A 23877-nucleotide genomic window follows, 5' to 3' on the forward strand; every position below is an offset into this window, starting at 1 on the left:
ATGACCTTTTGAACGCTGGAAACTAGGCAATTATTATCGAGCTACCATACACAGGAGCGAAGACTGTTTATCATGATGTACAAATTTCGCGAATCATCACTTCCATATCAATGTAACCATTTTATGATTTTTCTAGCTGTAAGAAGAACTTAAGATCTCTGAGAGTCGTAAAAGCATGAAATTCGATTTCAGTGTATGGCAAAGGCCGGGACAGTGTAATACTGCAAAGCGGCCAAACAAACGCATTTTAATTTAGTCGCGTAACTTGATTTACATTTATCCATGTACATCTTTTATTTTTGAAGGTTTTTGTTTGCACTGTAAAGAAAAAATTGGTCAAAATTCGAATGACTTAAATACAAAAACCGAGGTAAAGTTTTCTATTTTTTAAAACAAAATAAATATTTGGTCGCATTGTGTAAATAAACGCGAGTCGCCGTCGAAATATTTTTTCTCAAAGACGTCTTGCTTTTTAAGCAAGACGAAAACACAAGTGCTTAACTGAACTGAAAACGAAGATTTATTTTCACAAAAAGCTTACAAATGTCTTAACTGGAAAATTATTTCGTCCTGTTCAAGTGTTGAATAATCGTGACTTGAGAAAGAACTTTTAATTATGCGTGGGAACACGTGTCGCTGATTGGCTGTTTTTAATTGAAACTAATCGTGCGTGTCCGTACGGAGTCCGTTCTTGCAGCTGATCATTGTTTTCTGCATTACAGCGAACGATTATCGATCCCGAACCATTCCCTTGGGATTGCTAACAGCTTTTTTCATATAACAAAGAGTCTAATGCGCATGCGCAAAGCGCACGCAAGCATTAGACTCAAAAACTAGACTGCAAAATAGCCGTTTAGGTGGTCTTCACTGTCACATCACTGTCACGCCGCGAAAAAAATAAAAATGCTTTGTGGTTTATTTTTTATTAAAGCAAACTAGTATCGAACAACCAAAATTTATGCTTACCCTTAATGCTCTAAAAACCATGCAAGCTGAAAAATTCCTACCTATCATGCTACATTTGTTTACAGTTCAGAGTCGGATTTTTGTTGAATACATGCAGGTATATACAAAAATGGTGTGTTCCACGAGCATTTCTTTTTTGGCCACTGGCAGTGCAACGTTTGCTGCGTTGCAAGTTGCAAGACTGAATTAAAGACTGAACTAGTGTGAATGGCCTTAACCGAGTAAACTGGGCTTTTGTGTTAATACAAACATGTACAGCGAAAACCCTAGATTTCTTTGAACTCCCGATCACTCGAGCCGAGCATCCCTTGGATTTGCTTCACTCGGATGTACTTAATGTACCGCTATTTTTTTTTTGAACCTTTGATATAATATTCAAATTCCGGGTTTACATCGGTGTAAGAACATGTGAGATTTTCTTTGTTTTGGAGGTATTGTTTTCCTGCTCTACATTGTTTCGAATTTCTTTGTTGTATTAATCGTTTTTGATTACGCCAATCGTGAGTTTCGCAGGTTCTTACATCGAGGATGAACCCAAATTCAGGGAAACTCAAACCAATTCTTTACTTTAATTTGAAGCTTAAATTTAACAATTCACTCCTAACCATCTATTAATCACGAATTGTAATCAAATACTTAGTGCAATGTATAAATGGTGAACTATAGATATGCTACTCACTTCAGAAGGCATAAAATTCTTCCTTACTTATTAAAAAGGGGTTTTAATGACTTGCCGTGAAGTAAACAAGTGATCCAGCTGATCAAAAAGCTCTTTGACAACAACGAGCAGAGCTTGTCTACCTGCTGTATCACTTTTTATTAGCAAAGGAATTTCGTGACAATAAATAGTTTCTCAGTTTTCTTAATTTTCTTCTGAGGGATTTTATTGAATAAAAGCATTTAAGGAACGTGGTTAAAATTATTCGTAAGATGAGCGGCATGACATATCGCATAATGAAAAAAAAAATTGCCGGCAATTTGGTGACGTCATTTTCCCGCCAAAAAGTCGACATCTAAAATACTAAAGACATAGGATTGTAGTAAATTACGAGTTCTATATTGGTGCAAAATGTCAGATTAATTGCATTAAAGCTCTAAAATTTATAACTACCCCGGCACTTTTGAGGTCTCATATTCCCACCGTTGAAGTGACAAGCACGTCTCAGGTATTGGCCTGCTACGACATGTAGACTGAGGACGCTTTTTTATTATTGAGCGAAGCGATTTACACCCTTGACTGAGTGACTGCATTTTCGTAGGAATGGTTTGAATTATTAAGTCCTGCATAAAGAGTATTCAATCTTCCATTTGTAGTATTTAGTTCCTGGTAATGGCTGTTGCTGAGAAGGGAAATGTTACGTCCTGCATACAGAGCATTTAATCTCCCATTTGCAGTATGTAATTCCTGGTAATGGCTGTTGTTAAGACCAGCAACTCCAGAATTTTCGTAAGAGTGCAGAAAGATCTCCGATATTTCACTGTATACTGGATCCGTCTCGCCTCTGCTATCTGTAAGATAAGATAAGATAAAATAAGATAAGATGAGATGAGATGAAATGAAATGAAATGAAATGAAATGAAATGAAATGAAATGAAATGAAATGAGATGAGATGATATAGTATTCTTTACTTTGAATAAGTCAACAAAAGGGGTCGCTGCCTTCTAGTGAAAACAACTATTAATTGTGATTAACATATCTTGGATACGACGACCCTCTAATGTGCTATACAAACCGATCCAATTTTGCAGCCCATCGTCTGTCATGTTCTTGTCTTTATATGCATATCTAAGAACACGTTCATTTACCCTCTCCAGTTTCTTGGGTTTCCTGGTCCTCGGCTTGGCCCTCCCCTGTCTCTTCCTGTTGCGAAGATCTCATATGTAACGTTAAGTCATCTTCGCCAAATACTGGGTTATTGCGAACGACGTTATTGTCCGCCCTGAAACGGTGCGAGTCACTGCTCATCTCAGGTTTTTCAGCAAAGCAACAAGAATGGAGGCACCTGTGTATAGAACGAAATAAGCCATATTGAACAGTTATTCTTTGAAATCGAGGTGAATAGTGGTTGAATATTTACCGAGCCGGGAAGCAGCGAGTTGAATTTTGTGCCGCTATATATTCACCAAGATTTTAAAGAATAATTGCTTTAGTATATACAAAAAACGACTTTTGAAGCCGTAACAACACAATTACTGTTGTCCCAGTAGTTTTCATTGTGGCCCTGAATCCCTGATCGAATTGGAATTTAGAAGTGTTGGTTTTTTGTGAAGGTAGGAAAACCGGAGACCCGGATAAAAACCCTCGGAGCAAGGACGAGAACCAACAACAAACTCAACCCACATATGACGCCGGGTCCGGGAATCGAACCCGGGCCACATTAGTGGGAAGCGAGCCCTCTCACCACTGCGCTATCCATGCTCCCCTAAATAGTACACACGAAGTGATCTCAACAAAAAGCAATCTTAGCTTTCTTAGAAGGAAACCATAAGAAATCGATTTAATTAATCTCTCCATTCATGCGTGGAAAACATACAAGCGGCACTAGCCATGCGCGAACGACAGAGTTTATAGAATCTTCAAACACGGCAAAATAGTCTTTTGACACAATTCAAACCATCAATCTTAATCCAAACCCTGCTTTTAAAACATTTTGGCTGTTGAATCAAAGCTTTTGAAGTTCTTTTAAAATGAAAATTGAAAGAGCAGTTGGCGAAGGATCCACCTGGAAATTTCTATTATACAATGTGTGCATGCAGAAGTTGCTGTGGTAAAAACTGGATGTTTTCTTGCACAAAGACGTTTTCTGAATATTTGTGAAGGTTCCTTGGTTGAATAACACTTGATGCTGCTGTTGATAAACCCGTGGCATTCATTTTTGCTTATGCCGGCCAGGAGAAGAGCGACTTGACGGTAAGCAACATGTTTTCGTTGCTCGAGTTTTGTGGACATTGTGCTGCAAATTACGGAATATAAATGTAGTCTGTTCTTACTATGAAACCCATCTGGCCAAATTTTGTAGCCTTTTTAAAGCAGAATGCACTATTGTGATATTTTGTTGGGGCTGTCGTCCGCTAAACTCCTAAAGCGCTAAGTCGCTATGGTGTAAACTTTAAGAGTCAATTAATTAATTAATATTTAATTAATTAATTTTATATCAATTATTTAATTAATTAATTAATTATTCCTGTGGAGAGGGTGGGGGTAGGGAGCATCAGACCGTACGCCTCAGTTCTGTTTTTCTCACCTGTTACGTCTCTTGCAAGCCAGCACAACAGCAACGATGACAATGACAAGCAATAAAACGCCACCCACACAAGCTCCTATAATTATAATACTCGTTTGTTTGGATGCTTCTGTTTCCTTTAATGATGCTGTTGGAGGAGTTGAGGTGGTGGTAGAAGAGATGCCTAGTCAATACGAAAATAATAAAAAAACAAAAGTACAGTAAGTACAAAGAACAATAGTATTGAGGAATAAATTCCAAAACTACAAATGCATTTCTATCTTGTGGTGTTGTAAGAAAAGGTTTCTCGTGATGCTATTTCCTAAACTGATTGCATATATAAGTTGAACAAGTTTACAATCAGAACGTAAGCAGGTTATCTGTGTAATCCTTAGATGCTGAAGATCCCGCATTTTTGCGGGTTTTCCTCACAATCAGCTGTTTCTAATTCGATAGTTTGAAATGCTCAATACTCTATTGTATACTATGTATAGATGGAAGAAACTTTTTAAAGAAAAAGCCTCCCATCCATTTTCTTATAACCCTGGTGGAAGAAACCCTACATGTATATTGTCCATCGCCAATCTGCTGTTTTAAAAGTTTTCGCAAATATTCAGTGCAAAAGTCGGTATAGTAATATCTACTCCGCAAAAATGCACTAACCTTGTAATAAAAATTGAAATAATCATGTGGATAGTCACACAAATCACTAACTCCCAAACCCACAAGGTATTGAGCAACAAAGCGTGACCAAGAATTTGAACTTGGGACGATCTTAAACAAATCAAGCTATTGGCAGGTGGGAGTGGTTGAACCTGGGACCTCCGGATTACAACGCAAGCGCCCTCAACGTTAACGATTCGGATACGCTGCCACAAGACTTTAATTGTGAGTTATTTGTTTTCCAAAAATATTACTTAGTCGGCGCGATAGACTATGTAGTGAGTGCGTCAGTAATAGTAACAGTAACAGTCAATCTTTATTGTGCCTTACACTCCAAAGGGAGGTATTGGTCTAGTTACAATAAAGGTAACAAAAACTATGGTAACAAATTCCTTAAGAACAAACAATGAAATTATAATGCAAACGTTTACGGTAACAATTGATCTATGAATTATGAAACTATTAATTGATTTAACTTTCAATTAAAAATTTCTTTTCTTTTTGTTTTCTTTAGAATGGTTTCTCTTTTCTTTTTTGAAGAGATTGATATATTTAGCTATGATTCTAGAGGTAGCGTAATTAACTAATTTAAGAAGGTACATACTTTTTTCATGATCAGTTAAATTTACAAAGCGAGGATCAGTTTGTGACACAATGGAATGAAGCTCTTTTCTAACATCATTATACCCTTTGCAATACATTAAAAATGCTGTTCGTCCTCTGTCCGTTTTCCTTACATACCAAACACTTTCGTACTTCAACTGGTATGGATGCTTCTGCTTTTTCATATTTTCCAGTTTGTATGCGTAGGGAATGTACCCCTAATCGCAGTTTAGTAATACTTATTCGATGCGCTCGATTTTTAACTGTAGTGAGGTACTGTTCTAATTGGTAGTCCTTCTTTACCTCTTTGTGTGTTAAATTCTCTCTAGAGCTGACTGACGCGCAATTTCGGACCTTCAACCAATTTTGGAAATATTTTTTTTCTTAACCTATGTTAAATTTTAGAACAAGAGTTCGTTGAAAGTTGTTGAGCTGATATGTCAATATCCAAGTGAATTCCTAATGCTTAATCATTATTTAATAAACTGACAGATTTAGTTTTTTTTTGGGCGTAAAGAAATGCATAATTTAATATTGGATTGGTTATCTTATGTTTTAATCTTTGAAAACAGCAGAAGGTAGATGCTTTTATGTCTATTGGCAAAGGCTATCGACCTAGTTCTGCTCTGCATGCTACGTTTTCTGCATACCATGGTATATTTAATGCTTGGTTGCAAAACTGGATGTGAACTTGTTCAATTGTACTTTTATCGAAATGTGTTTTGTATGATAAAAGTTCGGGTCCCCATATTTCACAACCATACAAAAGTATGGGTTTAACAAGGACATCAAAAAGTTTATTTCGTATCACAATTGTGGATGAATTAGTGTTGGATAGAAATCGTTTGATGATAGAAATAATTTTGGCAGCCTTTTGCTGATTTTCTCTCTTGCATAGGTGTAACAACCAAAAGATGTCATTTCTATGCCTAGATATGTTTGTTTGTAAAAACAAACAGGAACAAGGACTAATTTAGTAAACACAGGCCACTACTACTTCTAGTCAGTCAGTCAGTCAGTCAGCCAGTGCGAGTGAATGAATTATGTTTATTTGTCACACCAATCAGGTTTGAAGTACAGTAAAAACCCGCGTATAAAAAAAGTACCATTTATATAAGAACACATTCAGCCTGAAAAATGAAAGTTGTTCTTATATGGAAAAATATCAAAGATCAACACTACTTTTCTTTGCAAACATAATGTTTCCACCCCAATTACAGTACAGTATTGCCTTGATTTATCAATTTTATTAAAATCAAAATACAATTGTGTGCATATATATATTGATTTCATATATTGGAAGCCTAGTATGTTCCTTATTTGAAGAAACATTTTTAAGAACACTTAAGAACACTTACAGGCTGATTTTGCAGATTATAACCCTTTATATAAGAACCAAATCAGCCTGAACCGCCAAAATAGGTGTTCTTATACGCGGGTTTTTACTGTACTATGAGAACCAATGCAAGTGCAGTTTATAAGGGAGAAGTAATTTGACACAGTTGTAACAAGCGATTTCGTTCGAAGATTTTTGATTTGTATGAGGCAGAATTGGTGAGTTATGAATTAACCTCTGGATTTGAAAAGTATTTTCGTCACGCTCGTCTGCTTACAACGCACACACCGCTATCAATAGGCCCAACACTAAATTGTTATCCGACCGTTCGTTTTGGGCAAGCTAGTATTGCTGGTCGTAGTAAAAATGGGTGGTTTTATTTCTTTTGCTATTTTTCGGCTTATAATAAGTTTTTTTTTATCCTTTAAAGTAAGAGATAATTTAAGTTCCCATTTTTGAATGTGCACACCGAAGAAAATCTAGTGGTAAAAATATAAAACGATAGAGTGTTATTTTCTCGGAACTATCGGTCTGACAGCTGCCTCTTGGAAATTTGATCTTCTTAAAACTAGCATATTAGCGTTTGAATCTTCGCTTCTCGGGCTAATATTTGTTTCAAGAACATTAAATTTCCGCGGGAAAACTATCAGCCGATAGTTCCTCGACAGAAATACTCTATTGTTTAAATAGAAACCTGAAGCTGGGAGTCTGATTGTTTAACAATGACTCTACTTTACCTCGTTGACATGTGTACAGCTCCACTCGCATTGCTATCCAGTAATAGTATTCTACTGGTCGAAAACGGATATAACGTGCTGTAATTGGTGGGTTTAGGTCATGTGATACAACAGAGTCCCGGTCTGTGTTTCCAACAAATACCTAAATCAATAAAATTAGTCCGGCGGCTTAGCTCCTGAATTGTGCGATTTTTGATACAAGCACCAGACTTTGTAGGATTATAAGCAATTACATACTGGTCAGTTCCTGATATAGTGCCAAGTCAAATTTTCTTATTTCAGCTAGTTAGCAGCAAATGAAATTTCCAGTCACGAGACCCCCCCCGCGAAGTACATGTTCTCGCTCTTTTTCGAGAAGTTATGCACGTTTATTTCAAAATAAAAATAAAATATATTTAAATTAGGACTCGAGTTGTTATTTTATTCCTTCCTTTTAAATGCTAATAACTTTCTCAGAAAATTAGTGTATGAATGCAGTCCGTAATTTGCAAATAGTGTGCACGTGCTGTTTCTGCACTTTTTCGCGGTAGGAAGGTAAGAGTGTACAAACGTGTGTAAAAGTGTTCTAAAGTTTGTGCGTACGACTCGGTGCACCCAAAAAAGAAATTGTTATATAAAAGAGGAAACAGTGAGTTTGGACAGAGAAGAAAAGAAATGGGTTAATTTCTAGTTGCGAGAGACATGTCGCTGCCTCAAGCTATTGACTGGTTAAAATGTGTTCTTTGCCAGAAGGAAACAGCTGAAAAACTTCAGTGTCCTGCTAATTCGAAACGACACGACTCTGGTGCCGGATACTTAACTATTGAACGGGACTTAACGTCATTTCATGAGGCGGGAGAATTGGATTTCCAGTTGAATGGCACCAATTGGACGAGGGAAATGGAATTGCTTCAACATTAGCAAATCATTGTGCCATGTGGCATAAATCTTGTCGCGATGGGCACAACAAGACAAAACTGGAACGCGTTTTAAAACGCAAAATCCCGGCAGACATTCATGGCCAGATAAGCAAGAAACGGACACGGTCAAGTACTTTTTCAGGCGGCGAAAAAGGTCCAGTGTGTTTCTTTTGCCAGGAATCAGCTGACAAGGGTGATTTAAGAGAGGCGCTTACTAAGAATATCGACTCTCGCGTCCGATCTGTTGCTCATGAAATAAGCGATTTCAATTTAATATCTAAGCTAAGTACCGGCGGTGACATGATAGCCCTTGGAGCCAAATATCACGCAAGGTGCCTAGCAGCGCTGTTTAACCGCGCGCGGGAGCATAACAAGGAATTGTCATCAGAAAAGAAAAGTCAAGTCATGGTCCATAGTGAAGCTCTGGCTGATTTGATCTCCAAGATAGAAAATTCTAGGACGGGACAACCACATGCTACGGTGTTCAAGCTCTCGGATTTGAAAAAAGAGTATTGCGAAAGGCTAACCCAACATGGTATGACGGTGGAAACACAAGAGATTCACTCCACTCGTCTAAAGGAGAAGCTTATAGAAGCAATCCCTGGATTGACTGCTCATTCCAAAGGTAGAGACGTGTTGCTGGTGTTTAATGAAGAAGTAGGAACGCTAATTGCTGACGCTTCCTCAGAGGACAACGATGCTACTGCAATGTGTTTGGAGCGTGCAGCTAGCTTAGTGCGTAAAGGTCTGTTCAGTGATTCATACGAAGCTAATGGAACATTTGTTTTAGAACTGCCAGCAGGAATCAATTCCACAGACCTTGTTGTCATTGGTAAATGTGATCCTGGAAGGTCGAAACACTAAATGCCAGCCAAGTCAAACTGCATTAACTTTAGCTCAGTTACTAAAGTTTAACAGCGTGAAACACGCCCGTAAAACCGAAGAGTTTACTCGGCATGTCAAAAGCCAAGAAACACCACTGCCAATATACATTGGTGTGATGGTGCATGTCAAAACACACAAGAGAGATCTTATAGATATGCTACATTTTCTTGGCATGTCGATTTCGTACGATGAAGTGCTACGCTGTCATCAGAAATGGCAAATGCAGTTTGCGAATACTTCAAAGAAACGGACACGGTATGCCCTCCCAACCTGACAAAGAACGTTTTTACTACAGCCGCAGTTGATAACATCGACCATAACACTTCGTCGACAACGGCAATAAGTTCATTTCATGGTACTGGCATTTCACTGATACAACACCCTACTGTGGAAGGGGAAGGTGTAGACAACGCAAGCATTAAGCAAAGGACTGTGTCTGCAGGGAAAGCTATAGCACCACTACCAGCCAGTTACACTAACATACCTCCTTTGTCAAGTCAAAATCAAGGTGGTTATAAAGTGCCAAGTACACAGTGTATTCTAAAGATTGATGATGAAACATTATCTCTGGCCAACTTAAAAGAGACTGTATGGCTTGACCATATGAGAGAACATGTAGAAGAACACGAAGAGAGAGACAAAGAGGTTGTGTTACCCAATGTTGCGAAGCAATCTGGTAATGGCAAAGCCGCAAACAAGAAAACGGATGCAATGGTATCATGGTCTGCTTATCATGGAGAACGGCAGAATCACGTCAACGCAAGATGTCAGAGTTCCTTGTTGCCTCTCTTCGCAGAATGTGCTCATTCTCCAGCCATGATCAAGAATACAATAAATGTTGTTATGAAAGCTGTAGAATACCTTAACCCGGGACAAGCTGCAGTGATAGCATTCGATCAACCCCTATATGCCCTAGCTAAGGAAATACAGTGGAGGTATCCAGACACGATGGGAGAAGATAAGCTGGTCGTTATGCTTGGGGGACTCCATATAGAGTTAGCAGCTCTAAAAGCGGTAGGATCTTGGCTGTTAGGAAGTGGATGGACAGATGCTGTCGCGCAAGCCGGGATAACCACATCTGGAAGGGCGGAGTTACTAGTAACTTCTGCCCATATCACACGTACTAGATATGTACATCAAGTTACGGCATCCTCGCTGTATATACTCCAACAGAGGGCTTACAGGAACTACTGTGAAGAATCTACAGAAATCGCTCCTCCATTCTCCGACTGGAGTAAAAATCAATCCAGCAAGATTCCGCAGTTTCAATTTTGGCATATGATCCTCAAGTTTGAGTTACTAATTCTGATCCTTGTGCGCTCCTTTCGTCAGTCAGACTTCAGTCTGTATACGACTGCTCTAATGGCAACCACCCCTTGGATGTTCGCTCTAGATCGTACCCATTACGCGCGATGGCTACCTATACATATCAGGGACATGGCAGAACTACCAACAAAACAACCGTATGTTTACAAGGAGTTCATTAGTAGTGGTAAGTTCACAGTACAGAAGACGACTAATGCATTTTCGTCTATACCACTAGACCAGGCTCGTGAACAGAACAATGAGTTAATCAAGGGAGACGGCGGGGTTATTGGAATCACGGAGAATCCTAGTGCGCTTTTAAGATGGATGGTGGCTGGACCGGAGCTGGCAAGGATGGTAGAAGAGTTTGACCGTGCAGAAAACAAGGATAATCCCAATCAAACACGCACACCACACCATGAGCAATCCAGTGCAAGTCAAATGCGCTTCATCAGTCATGTTCAATCTCTTGTTTCTACTATAGAAGAGCTTGGCAATCCGTTTGAAGAAGAAAGCACAGACCTGATCTCACTTGTATCCAAAGACATAGCTGACCCAGCAATGAAAGCCACTTTGAACAAGATTGAGTCAGTTGGGAAGGATCAGTATGAATCTTTCATCAAAGAAAGGCTTAAAGAGAGATCTAAGCCACTCAACGACAGCATTTCAAGAAATAATCTTCCTTTGCGGAAACCTGTGTCAAAGAGTTCAACATCCAAAGAGAAAATGAAGCTGCAATCAGTAAAAACGGATTGCCAGCTGTTTTCAAAGCTGCACATCGGATGTCAAAGTCGTGATGGTGATCTTGATGAGTTTTTTTCGCATGAAAATCAAGGCTCCCCTCCTTCGCTTTCCGACTGTGGGAAAGTTAGATCAGGTACCAAAAGTGACTTAATACACTGTATGGACAAACTTGTTGGCACAGTAGAATCCCCCAACCCGTCGGTTGTCATACTGGACGGTGCATTCTGTGTTCAGATGCTAAAGCCGAAACTCTGTAAAACCTTTATGGATTACAGTGAGAAGGTTTTCCTGTCATACGTCACAAAGTCACTAGAAAATATACAGAGACTGGATTTGGTTTGGGATGAATACATTTTCAACAGTTTGAAAGCAAGCACAAGGGAGAAGAGAGGTAACGGTGAGGAGAGTTCTTCCATCTGTTACAGTACCACGAAACTGGCAAGAATTCTTACGTTCAGAAGACAACAAGAAGGAGTTGTTCTTATTCCTGTCTGAGCAGGTCGTGGCAATGGCTATCGAGGGAAAACAGATCATAGCCACACACGGAACAAAGGTGGTCTGTTCTCCACCTGCGACAGGAAGCAATAAACTGTCAATCTGTTCGCATGAAGAAGCGGACACGAGAATGATGGTTCATTTAGCTGATGCAATAGAAAATGGTCCCCAGTCAGTCATGATTCGAACAGCAGACACTGATGTGGTTGTGTTAGCTGTTGCTACCGTTGTTACTTTAGACTTAAAGGAAGTTTTGGTGTCCTTTGGGACAGGAAAAAACCACAATATCCTGCCCGCGCATCTCTTTGCAAAGGCTCTTGGTCCATCTAAATCGAAGTGTCTCCCTGTGTTCCACGCCCTTACAGGTGCGACACGACATCTTTCTTTGCAGGACACGGCAAAAAAAACAGCCTGGGCAGCATGGGAAAACTTTCCAGAAGTTACAATCGCGTTTCTGGAACTGGCAAGCGCTCCCTCTGCTATTTCCGAGGAGAATCTGTCCATTATAGAGAGATACGTCATCCTGATATACGACAGGACTAGCCACCTCAACAAGGTGTGTGTGTGTTTATATAAATGAATAGATTTTGATGACTTTTTCTCAGGTCGTGTACGTTTGTATTTTTATTCGTTATGTGCTCCAGGTCAACGACGCCCAAAAGTACTTGTTTACAAAGAAAGGAAGAGGATTGGAAGAGCTTCCACCCACTCATGATGCTCTCGAACAACACTTAAAGCGCGCCACATATCAAGGAGGGTTCGTGTGGGGACAAGCAACCATTCCAATGCCTGTGCTTCCTAACCCCACAGATTGGGGCTGGACTGTCAGCAGAGAAGGACAGATGCAACCATTATGGGTTACCCTACCAGCAGCGGCTGTCAGCTGTAAAGAGCTGGTCCACTGTGGCTGCAAAAAGACCTGCGGCAAAAGATGTAAATGTGTTAAAGCAGATCTTCCATGTACCCCGCTTTGTGTGTGTGATGGACAGTGCCTTCGCGACTAAGTTTTTTCCGTTACGGAAATGTGAAATCATCTAGGCAACGAAGTTGTGCGCAAAGTCATGATTTGTATTGTATGTAATAGTCAATCCAGCCATAGGCTCATCAATGGGATGAAAAGATTTCATTTATTTTCAATGATCGTTAAAATTGCAGCTGACCGTTGTCATGGCAACGCATAGTTGAAATTTAGTGGCGTGTGATAAACAACATGTATTTAGTAAACAAGTTGGTACCACTGACTGAAATGATAGTATCTGCTGCTAAACTAAGAATTTTAATTAATTCATGAATTTTAATAAATTGTGGTTTCTATGAAAACTGACGTAATTTCAGCTTGGCACTATATCTGAAAATAATTGTATTGATGACTTCTATCTTTGTGCCAAGTTTCATGCTTGTATCAAGAAGTGCACAATTTACCCAAAATTTCGAGCTAAGCCGCCGGACTAAATCACAAAATTAATGTGTTGTGATTAAAATAGTGCATTTTGATTATTAATAATCTTTCCACGTACGTAAAGATACAAACATTCTTCTAAAAAGGAAAAAAAGCCACACAAAACGCTTTTTGAGACTCCTTAAACCATAGAAAATTTATTGAGGTTCGTGCTCAGATCTACAATATGAACTCTCTGATCGGTTCCCGTGTATTGCGTCTTAATTACCTTGTGTATAATTTTTCCTTGTTCCATGTAGTACTGGAAGCTCACTCCATCGTTACCATAGTCTAGTTTGTACCTAGTTACCCACTCATCATAATCTTGAAGTCCTTGTGTTGCTATTTTTGTGACGGCAGGGCTCCCAACACCAAGATCAATCTGAAGCCATTCATTGGTAGCTATACCAGATGCCCACCCCTTGTTATTATCTAGCCTGGCCAGGTGGGCGTAATAGTTACTCCATGTGGAAGACGCACTGATTTGTCCGTCAGATATTGCACCACTTTTCATGCCGAGAGCTTCACAGGCTTCTAACAATTCAACGGAATCCACACAAAAACAACATTAGAACTTCAATGGGACTGTACGACTATGTGTTGATAATCTCACACTATATTTACCGTGTCGCCCACTACCTCTTGAGACACGCCATTGGTTCTTAACCAAAAATACTCTTTAATTTGTCAGTCAATTCCTCTTTCGAACACGGAGACTCTTCAAACATGCAAGGTACAGTGGAACCCCGATATAACGATATGCCAAGGGGGCAGTAAAATTATATCGTTATATCGAGGAATCGTTATATCGGGGTTCCGTCCCATACATTTTACTTTTGCCGGGACATAACATATTCATCGTTATATCGGGAATATCGTTATATCGAATATCGTTATATCGGGGTTCCACTGTAAATCAATACTAGTCCTTCTGCAAATGTTTTTGTGTCAACTTGAGCACAAAGTAAGAAGTAAGGGGGGAGGGTGAAAAGCACTAGCCCTCAAACCGTTATCATCAGACCACAGCCCAAAGTCGAAGCAAGGGGAGTAAATTATTTGAAATTATAGCTCGACCAGAAACTTTACTTAGGCCCAATACAGTCACAAGGCTACATTGGCAGAATTGCTTGTCACGTGACTAACCCAGGCTGAAACTGCAACCATAAGCCTAAATCTAACTCTTTACTCCAACAACTCGTCCCTAACCCTAACCCATAAGCCCGTAACCTGCAACCCTATTTGAGTCATTATTTGCGCCGTACAAAATTGTCTTCAAATTTTAAATTTCATTTAAGAATTGAAGAAATCTTAGAATAGTATTATGCGAAGGGAAGGCTGTTAAAGAATGACTAAGAATTTGCGCAAACCATAACGCAAATCCTTAAGAACATGACATGTTCACAAAAATCAAACAAAATCGAAATTTCTTGGCAGAGTGTCGAAAAATGGATCTCGCACATATTCTCTATTCTTATCACAAGTAGGTCTTACTATGAAACGAATCACAATATGCTTTTTTGGCTGAATATCGATTTGTTTTCGAAAAAATCGATAAAACTTGAACACCGCCAGTGGCATGACAGACGAACAAACAGCAGTGTTTTCGAAGAGGCTAATATCACGTCACAAGTATTGAGTCTCATATTACCATGAAGCAACTTCGTTAAGCCAGTCAACTTGTCGGTATGCCTACGTCCAAACTCCCAAAGAGAATTTGCTCTTCACGAATCGGACTGCATAGTCACCAAAGAACTCATATAAACTAATTTAATCTTATTTTAATTTAATTCAATTTAATTTAATATAATTTAAAGGGGCTATGTCACGGTATTTTAAACAATTCTATTTATTTTCTTTAATTAAGAGCTCTAACTTGAAGCCCGACTTTTTTCAAGTTTACCCAAACGCAATATGTTCACATTTTCTTGAATTTTGCCCATCAATGCCCCTTTTTCACCTCTCTGTGTTTCTTTTGAGTTATTGTACAGTTTTACGCCGTTCTTGTGATATTTCAGTTAATTCTATGACCAGTTGGTCAGTGCCAAAATTCCTAAAATTGCATGACATAGCGCCCTTTAATCACTGTCAAGTAGACATCATACTCGTTATGAGGGATTGCCAACAACAACATAATTAAATTTAATTGACACACTCTTGATTTGTTTTAAAATAGGTCAAACTTATCCCTTTATTTAAGTAGCTGCGAAACGAAATAATTGGATGAAAATTTAGTGTTAAGAAGATAAATGACTGTCCTTTTCGATACCAGAAGAATTACCTGGAAAAACGATTTAGTGCGATGCTTTCGTGTCTTGAAGTTTTTTTTAAAATTCGACAATTTAACTGACCGTCAATTTAACTGGCATGGTCGATCTTTTTTTACGCAAACCTTGGTGTTTGCTGATACATTTTAAACGCTGTATTCTTCATTTACGACAAAACCTAAGCCACGGCGAAGTTGGTTAACCGATTTTCTTGACGAGCCAATTGTAACTGATATCCTTGTCCTGAAGAGATATATTTTTTTTCATGCATTCTTGAAAAAAGTCGAATCTTAACTGATCAACGTAAAGAGACTTGCGTAGTATATTGCTTTTAATCGTTTTCGAACTTTGAAGAAGTGGCAGATAAATCGATTCGGCCGGCGAATCCTCATTTCACAAAAACCGCCATTGGTCGGCCCTTTGTTCTGTGGAATGCAAGTAATTTAATCACAAGAATTTAGTCTGTTGAGTTGCTTCCTTCAATTTTAAATATTTTTTTTTTATTCTTATTCTTCTCCAAGTCCTTGATTTGGCTAAGGCAAAACAGATGAAAACAGGATTTAAAATGTTAGTCCGGCGTTAATAAGGGATGCAGTGGAGAAGGTCCCCCCCCCCCCCCCCCCCCGCCTGAGCTGCGGGGAGGGATTTTAACCGAAACATTACAATTGGTCGCCTTTTAGTTTTTGTACCTATGGCCTCATCTACCTTCGCATTATAAAAAAATATCTCCTAAATGTAAAGTTCTTAATAAAATAAAATTGAAAGTATAGAAAGTAAATGCAACTGAAGCACACCTGATGTGAACTTAACATTTTCAGGCTTGCACTTGTCTCTAAACGATGGGTATTGACAGACTGTATTGTAAAAAGATTCATTCAGAATCTTGATAAAGTTTTGTTTTATTCGTGCCTGGGCTTCTGCCGTACTGCGGTTACCATAGTAGTAATGCAAATCCATTGCCATCCGGACATCGCCTGGACGGTACACCCCTGTGAAATTTTTACAGATAAACACATATTCAGTTTCTGTTACATTAATTTTAAACGGGCTTTGTAGCCAGGCACTCCTGTGATGAAGGGATTCTTCAAGGTGTTCTATATAAGTTTTTTTTTGACTCATGGATAATCTGTCAGTCTGTGGAAACAGTTTGTGCTGTGGATGGGTGGTATGCATGGAGCAGAGCTCAGACGATTCTGTGGTTTGTAAGTCGATGATGTTCAGAAATGTAATTTTTGAAATCCCAATTTCTCGTCGCCCGTTTGTATACGTGTTGAACTTCCTGCTGCGGTCCCTACTGGTTTCTTTGATGTAGGAAGCCTGACAATCGAAGTACTTGAGTCACTCGTTTTTCAAGTTGGTTAGTAAGTTTTGTTATCAGTTTTGGGCTATGGATGTTGTAGGGCTGGAGGATCCGCGATGGCCTCAGAAGTACCCTTGATGTATAACATTGATGTACTTCTTTCTATCTCGGTCGTTTGAGAGGTTTGGTGAGTGTTTGTCTGATAAAGTTGGCGTTGAAGTTGTCCTTGTGCAAAACACGTCAGAGTCGTTACCTGTCCTTGGAAAGGCTGTCAAGTTCTCCGTTTGTATCAGCACATGTACATGTGCGAGAAATAATGACGATATATAAGCGGGAATGTCGTTATTACTCGCACATGTGCTGATACAAATGGTCCTAACTTTTGAAATATTTAAAACGTACAGGTCACGAAATTGAAATACTCGCTTCTAAATCAAGGTCATTTTTCAACCTTCGTTCAATGCCATAGGTAGAAGTGATTATATCCTCGATTTCGCATTTCCAGATAAATCATGATTAATCGAGGGAAAACTTGCTAGTTTCTTGGAAAACCAGAAATGTTTATGAAAAAATTAATACAAAAATTGTCGGTGTTCGATGCGAATGAAACATTTGACAGCGGCTCGAAAAATGTCTATTTCTCAAATTTCCAGACGTTGCGGTTGGCCCGAAGAGGCAAAATATTTAATGACTCCTAGCTAGCGCGGCCAGAAAATCATTTTGAATCAAACCAAAACTGTTTTAGTTCTTGTCTTTTAGTTGCCAGAGTTTCAGGCAAAATTATTTTTTGACGCGAATTTGAGTGGGTGTTTATCAGAAAGACAGCCTCTTAATAATGATAATAGGATTGAGTGAAGTCCTATTCGGTCTGTAATCATACGAACGGATTAACAAAATCAGACGACCGCGGCGTAGCGGGAGTCCGATTTGACAAAAAAACCATTTTTAAAACTGAAGAATTTAGGAATACCATGCAAGGAGTACTCAGTGATCATGACAATAAGGAACCAAATAAAGAGCGCGTGCATGCGTAATACGATACTTCGTTATTGTACACCTTATAATTGAACACTTAAGCTATGCGCGCTCCAATTTAGTGAATATAGGGTGTGCTAAGAAACAATTAGTTCCGATAATCTTGTTATAAATATCATTAATATTCGTAGCTTCGTGTCACAAAATCGAATAGTAGGGTGACTCTTTCAGTGATCTTTCGATATGCGTCGGTTTCCTTTATACTATGGTTCGTAGTTTGTTGCTGTTACGGCTGGCCAAATAGCATAGAAAATTATTTTTTTTTTCAAATTCCCTCTATCTCTCTGGAAAATGGGATATCGAAGTTTTGTTCGTTAGGGTGAACGTGGAAAACAAAATGAAAACATACCATTGCCTGTCAACCAATCAAAACGCAGGATTTGCAATATGTTATTGCTAGTTTTTAATAATAAATGTAACACTGCTGCATAATGTTAGCTGAGAAAGATCTCCGAATTATATGTTCAAGATGATTTACGACTGGAGAAAGAGTGTTCTTTTTTACATTCCAAGGCCGTGATTAAAAATAAAGGCGTTCGTAACTAAGAAAAAGTGTAAAGGCGCTAATTTTTACTTTATACTGACTTGAACAATCCGGTAATGAAGGCGTTGGCAGCCAATTCCCATTTGCTCCGCAAACCCACATGCTTGAAGTCAAGTGTTGTGCAAAATCCGATCGGTTGTTACAAAACGGCGAACAAATCAGACTGACCGTCCAGGTGGAACAGGCTATGGCTCCATTCAGAGGAGTGTTCAGCTCCGGGCAGGCTGCCGTCCCTAAGAAAGGCGAAATAAAATGAATTAATGTTGATCCAGGCTATTATATTCTCTTCAATAATTTAACCAAACAAAAACAGTTATTCCATAATTCGTAAATTACAGACTATAAGTTAAAAAAAAAAGTTCCCTTCTACGTAATCATTTCTCGCGGGGTTCGATTTCTATTACTACTGAGGCGGAACACGACTACTTTGTTATTTCTTTACCACGCAAATTATGTAGAGAAAAAGTTAGAACATTCATATTACGTCAGTAAAGTCACACAAATACCGAATTGGTAAACTCCACTACAAGTTAACTTGTTGCGCTCTGTGGAACTTTTATGTATTGTATAAGTGCACTGAATGCTTTGATGAATGGTCAACAATGCTTGATAGTACCAGCATCTCAGCGGGGAAAGAAAGACCCGCTTGTACAGCACAGGCCAGGACGGCAATGCTTTTTCATTTTTTCGCAAGTACGTCAACAAGCTTAGCCCCAAGCAAGAGGCCTTCTTTCAAAAGCCGAGAGCAAACTTCCAACAGTCTGATCAAGTGTGGTACGAAAACAAACCATTCGGAACCAACAAACTTTCGGGCATAATGAAGCAGATTTCTATCGGCGCTGGCCTGTCAAAGAGTTACACTAACCATTGCATACGGGCAACTGCAATCACGCTGTGGTCTGACTCTTGCGTTCCAGCTCGACACATCATGAGCATTTCTGGCCATGCAAATGAGCAAAGCTTAGCAAGCTACAGCAGACGACCCTCTACCGACCAACTGAAGAATTGCTTCGATATATTGTCACACCCTCTTCAGAAAGGTCGAGCTCCAGTTGCCAGAAGCGAACAAACAGCGACCGCGTGCTTCCCGATCGCATCGAGTGCTACAACAACATCAGTTGCCGTGGCTCAAATTCCTGCAGAGTGTTCCGTCCACGGAATTTTCAGCAGCTGCAATATTGGCCAGGCCCAGGTCTTCATTTTGTCTCAGAATCAGTCCAAGACCACTTATCAATAGGCAGCTTTGTTCTTAAACAGTTCTCTTTAAAAGACGTGCAGCCATTCGAAAGTGTTTTAATTTATGCAACTTTTTGTGAAACGTCAATTCTGTCATTTTTCAGCCAATAGAAAGTCTCCTTTTTGTCCACTAATCAATAAGAGAGCGAGACAAGTTTTTGATTTTGGTCACGTCAGATATAATAAAATTTGAGTTTCTTGCCTTTTTATCCTTCGTTTTGACTTTATTTTGTCCATTCTGGCTTTATGTTATAATAAAAAAACAAACTGACGCGAGTTTTTCATGCATCGTACTGTTATTGATCACAAATTTCGCCAAAACATTGTCAAAGTAGTCTGCGGATCCACTCGCCCGCGGCTCGAGGATCCACAGCTACTTTGACAATGTTATGACGCAATTAATGATCAATAACAGTACAGACGCATGAAAAACTCGCGTCAGTTTGTTAACTTGTGGTCAAGGTCAAGGTCAACCCTCGGATTTTGGTAGGTAAAAACTGATTGACTTAGCGGCGGAAAGGAATGTTGGCCTCGGTTAAGCAGGCGTTCGTGGGGAGGAGTGAAACACGATCGCCCCTAAGAACGACCGCGTGGGAGGCTATCTGAACACGAGTCACATAGCATTGAAATGCGTTGCACTAATTGCATTGCATCTCCCTCCCACCCCCCCCCCCCCCACTCACCCCGACCAACGCGGGGCACTACCCCCTTTTATGGAATATTCGAGTAAATGGGTGCATTTTAATGCTTGAGGTACAGTGTATAAAAGGGTAAGAGAAAACTGATGTTGTTTGGGTATATAAAAGGGCCATTCAAATTATCTCGAACAGAAACACAAAACTGCTTCCTAAAAAGAGCCCGTAGTGTCAATAATTTTGTCTTGGGTTGTAACTGTGGTAAAATTTCCAATACTAGACACAACATTAAAACTACAGTTCTTTGTGTTCAAGTCTGCGCATTTGTCCCCCGCGGTTTTGTTTAATTGAATTCGCATAGCAGATTAAGATGTGTTACTAAATTAAACCCAAGACTGTGGGAAATATACCTGTAGTGGCTTATATCGTGGCTGATAACAATTCTTTATCTGATCTTGTAGAAGAACATAAAGAGTTTATTAATTTGTGGAACGGTCTTCAAAAGAATAAATCGGAGAGGAAACGTGTTGTAAAAGTAAAAAAAGGTTGAGAAAAAAAAACACCTAAAACGCCGCCCTTGATAGTGGTGTAGTACATGATACACCAAGAGTCTTAAACGAAAGTCAATAAGTTTGCTTAAAGTGCAAAATACACCGCCATTATTGGTTTTATTTAAGCTCTGGAGTGTCGTATGTAATAACTGCGGTGTAATATTCAATAAAATAAAGAAAGCTCTTTGTCTTCTATCTTCCAAATTAGGTTATGTTTTAACCGTTGTTGAACGCGGAAACTAAACGTCGAACACAGCGCTTACAAGTTTTATTATCGAAAAAATGAACATATTAAGTTGCAGCACTTACACATTTTATAATCGAGAAAAATGAATATATTAGGTTGTTAAATCTAACAGTGTTTATGTGAAAAGAAACGTATAATGAGAACCATAAACAATGTGGAAATTGAGTCTCTCAGAATTTACTTTGCATACTCCCCGTGTAATGACTACATATTACGAATTCAAAGTAAGAACTGAAAAAAAAAAAAAATAGCTGCGGTAAATACCTTTCGTAAGATCTAAATTAATAACAGATACTATCAAAAGTAAAAAAGAAACAACCTGAGTGGTTTGGAAACAACATTTTGAACGTTTTCAAGTTTTTTAACGCTTCACTTACGTCTGTTTGATAGTTGCTATCCAAGTTTAATTTTCATTTTTTAATGTACACATATATAATAGAGTTATAACTGATTTGGTACATAAGAACCGTACGTGAAAGCAGACTGTCCAAAGCTGCCATCATGCCTAACGTTTAGGCCCTCTTCTTCATGCGGAATGAAGAAATCGTTCAATGTTTCGATCATGCCGAGAATGCGGAAAAGCCTCTCACAACAAAATGCACAACCAAACACTTCATCAAGCCTTGCAAAATTGGATTGACTAAACAAAACAATAAATATGACATACCTTCCACAAGGTAAAGCGAGACGCACAGTACAAGAAATGCCTTCATTTCTCTTTCTTAACCCTAATGGATAAGATCGTCCTGAAAACACAGTGCTGCCAAATTACCACCGACCGATTCAACCAAACCGCGCACTAAGGTTATGATTATTACGAAGCAACGCGTGACGAATTAGCCTGCGAACAGGCTCCCTAGTGGGGTATAGGACGAAAACGAAAAAGGTGAGCGAAGCGTGCCGAAAAAAAAAAAACGTAAAATACAGAAAGACAAGCCCGTACGAGATGTTCCTACCCAAGCCGTACCCTAGTTCTGTTCCCTAGTTCCTTCGCAAACTTCTGACGTATAGGCAACTGGAGTCCCTAAAAATGCTTTTTTCGATTTGCGTATGAAACCTAGAGAAAGTGAAAGAACCAAGTGAAAGGTCTTCCCAGCAGGACTCCAAGATCCGATATGAATATTGAATTAATACATATTTTATGTAATGTTTAATAAATGAGCAGCAGTGTTTTATCAAGTTTAAAACACGAGGCGCAGCCGAGTGTTTTAGACTTGATAAAACACGAACTGCGAATTTATTGAACGGCTTAAAAATCTTCTGATGTAGATCTACTCATCCTTGCACTAATATTTAGATTTGGGGTTATTTTGGCCTAGAAAATTGGACGTAAAGTTATTCGTGTCTTTATCAGATATAAACATTAATTTCTTTTGTATTTTCTTTATAAATTATTAATAAGTTTTTTAAGAACAGATTTAATTTAATAACATAGCATAAAATGGAGTGATAGCATGAAAGAAAGAAATCAGTGAACTATAAAAAACAGATTATCACAGTTATTGTGCCTTTACAACTATATCCATGCAGCTAGCATTCATTTTTTTTTTAAAAAAGGCGGCTTTGAACCTATTTCTATTGGTTTAACATTACAGCAAGCTGTATTTTGACAAGCTAATCATTATTTACTAAAAAATATAAGGGTAACTGAGCTCATTTCAAGCACATCGAGCAAAACGCAATTCCCTGGTGTGGCTCGCTAAAAGCCAAGCACTGCCAAGTGTTCATTTCCAACTAAGAACCAGTTTGCGAACTAACAACAGCTTGAGTGACAAGCGTTAATTAGCGAAATCGAATAACTAACCTTAAAAAAAAAAAAAAGGTACAGCGCCTTCTCTTTTAAGAGAAGCTCACCTGAACGGGGGCGGGGTGCAACACAATAGCTAAGTAACAATACCCCAGAATGAAAAACTCCCCAGTTTCCTTATTTTTCAAGTAATTAGCCTCAACAGGTCAAAAATAGGGTTCCTTTAACCTTTCGAATCGACGTTGTCATGGCAATGATTTTGATGTCAAAGGGACTTCAACTTGTTCATTGGTGAATCCGCTACATATGTGTTCTAAAAGTTATTCCCCATCGTTACTGCTCAAGCTGAGATAGAATGCCAAAAACGGGAATTAAATGATTAAACCATAACGAGCGGCTAGCTACTTCACTAGATCCGGCGAATAAGCATGTTAAAATAATTATAGAATATTAACAATGAAACTGGGAAAGGTGTGAAGATTTTGAATAACTTGAAATGAAATACAAATACTTGCTAACAGCCACTCCCCTTTAAACAATCCTGGATCCGCCCCTGAAGCCATCTTAAGGTGGCCCGGGGGTATTTATGAGGCTGACAGCTCCCTCTTTCAAGCGCGTTTTAAAACGGGGAAACGTGAAGCGATTGCTTAGATTTTTGAGAATCTAAAAGAATAATCTTTAAACTATATAAAATCATAAATTTTGTGGCGATCAAACGCGATTTGTTTAAGCTGTGAGCGATTTTCGGAAGCCTTCGTTTTTAATAAAATGCGACTATTTTTAAAATGTCACGGTGAATTTTTTTGTAATTACCTCAAAACGCTGCCAAACAGTTACAGTTTACGCACAACAACTTACAGGAAAATCCACTCCGTAGATTTCCTGAACGAGCGACCTCTTTATTTTGCCTTTAAAAACTGTTGTGTTATGCGTCTGTCTTGACCGTCGCATAAATATGATACTTATAATAACCAAGTACCAGCCAGTTTTGAGGCTGATGTCACCTTAATCTTGTGTGTAAA

At 38.9% G+C, this 23877-nt stretch overlaps 3 protein-coding genes across 4 annotated transcripts in view; all 3 read right to left on the minus strand.

Annotated features, from left to right (window-relative positions):
- Window positions 1-23877, minus strand: part of LOC144629129 (ZP domain-containing protein-like) — a 51191-nt gene that overhangs the window by 20340 nt on the left and 6974 nt on the right. The gene's annotated exons all lie outside the window — the stretch shown is intronic.
- LOC144628977 (uncharacterized) overlaps window positions 1-23877 on the minus strand; it is a 77655-nt gene that overhangs the window by 10453 nt on the left and 43325 nt on the right. The gene's annotated exons all lie outside the window — the stretch shown is intronic.
- LOC144629041 (uncharacterized) lies at window positions 916-22066 on the minus strand. Of its 2 annotated transcripts, none has more exons than XM_078487205.1 (8): window positions 21776-22066; window positions 18481-18663; window positions 16355-16549; window positions 13526-13830; window positions 7531-7672; window positions 4213-4375; window positions 2774-2970; window positions 916-2475 (listed from the first exon to the last, which is right to left on the minus strand). In XM_078487205.1, exons 1-8 carry the CDS (start codon window positions 21819-21821, stop codon window positions 2192-2194), a joined length of 1515 nt encoding a protein of 504 aa, XP_078343331.1. In that variant the 5' UTR covers window positions 21822-22066; the 3' UTR covers window positions 916-2191. The 2 variants fall into 2 exon arrangements, with proteins under 2 accessions (XP_078343331.1, XP_078343330.1); XM_078487204.1 differs by having other exon boundaries at window positions 18481-18672.

Source organism: Oculina patagonica, chromosome 10 (genome assembly GCF_052425735.1).
Source record: "Oculina patagonica isolate OP01 chromosome 10, crgOcupat, whole genome shotgun sequence".
Classification (NCBI taxonomy): domain Eukaryota; kingdom Metazoa; phylum Cnidaria; class Anthozoa; order Scleractinia; family Oculinidae; genus Oculina; species Oculina patagonica.

Coding starts and splice junctions, on each gene's coding strand:
- LOC144629041 (XM_078487204.1), bottom strand. CDS start 21,821: ATGAAGGCATTTCTTGTACTGTGCGTCTCGCTTTACCTTGTGGAAG. Junction 16,550..18,480: donor TTCATTACCGGATTGTTCAA/GTCAGTATAAAG, acceptor AAAATTTCACAG/GGGTGTACCGTCCAGGCGAT. Junction 13,831..16,354: donor AAATGTTAAGTTCACATCAG/GTGTGCTTCAGT, acceptor TTGAATTGTTAG/AAGCCTGTGAAGCTCTCGGC.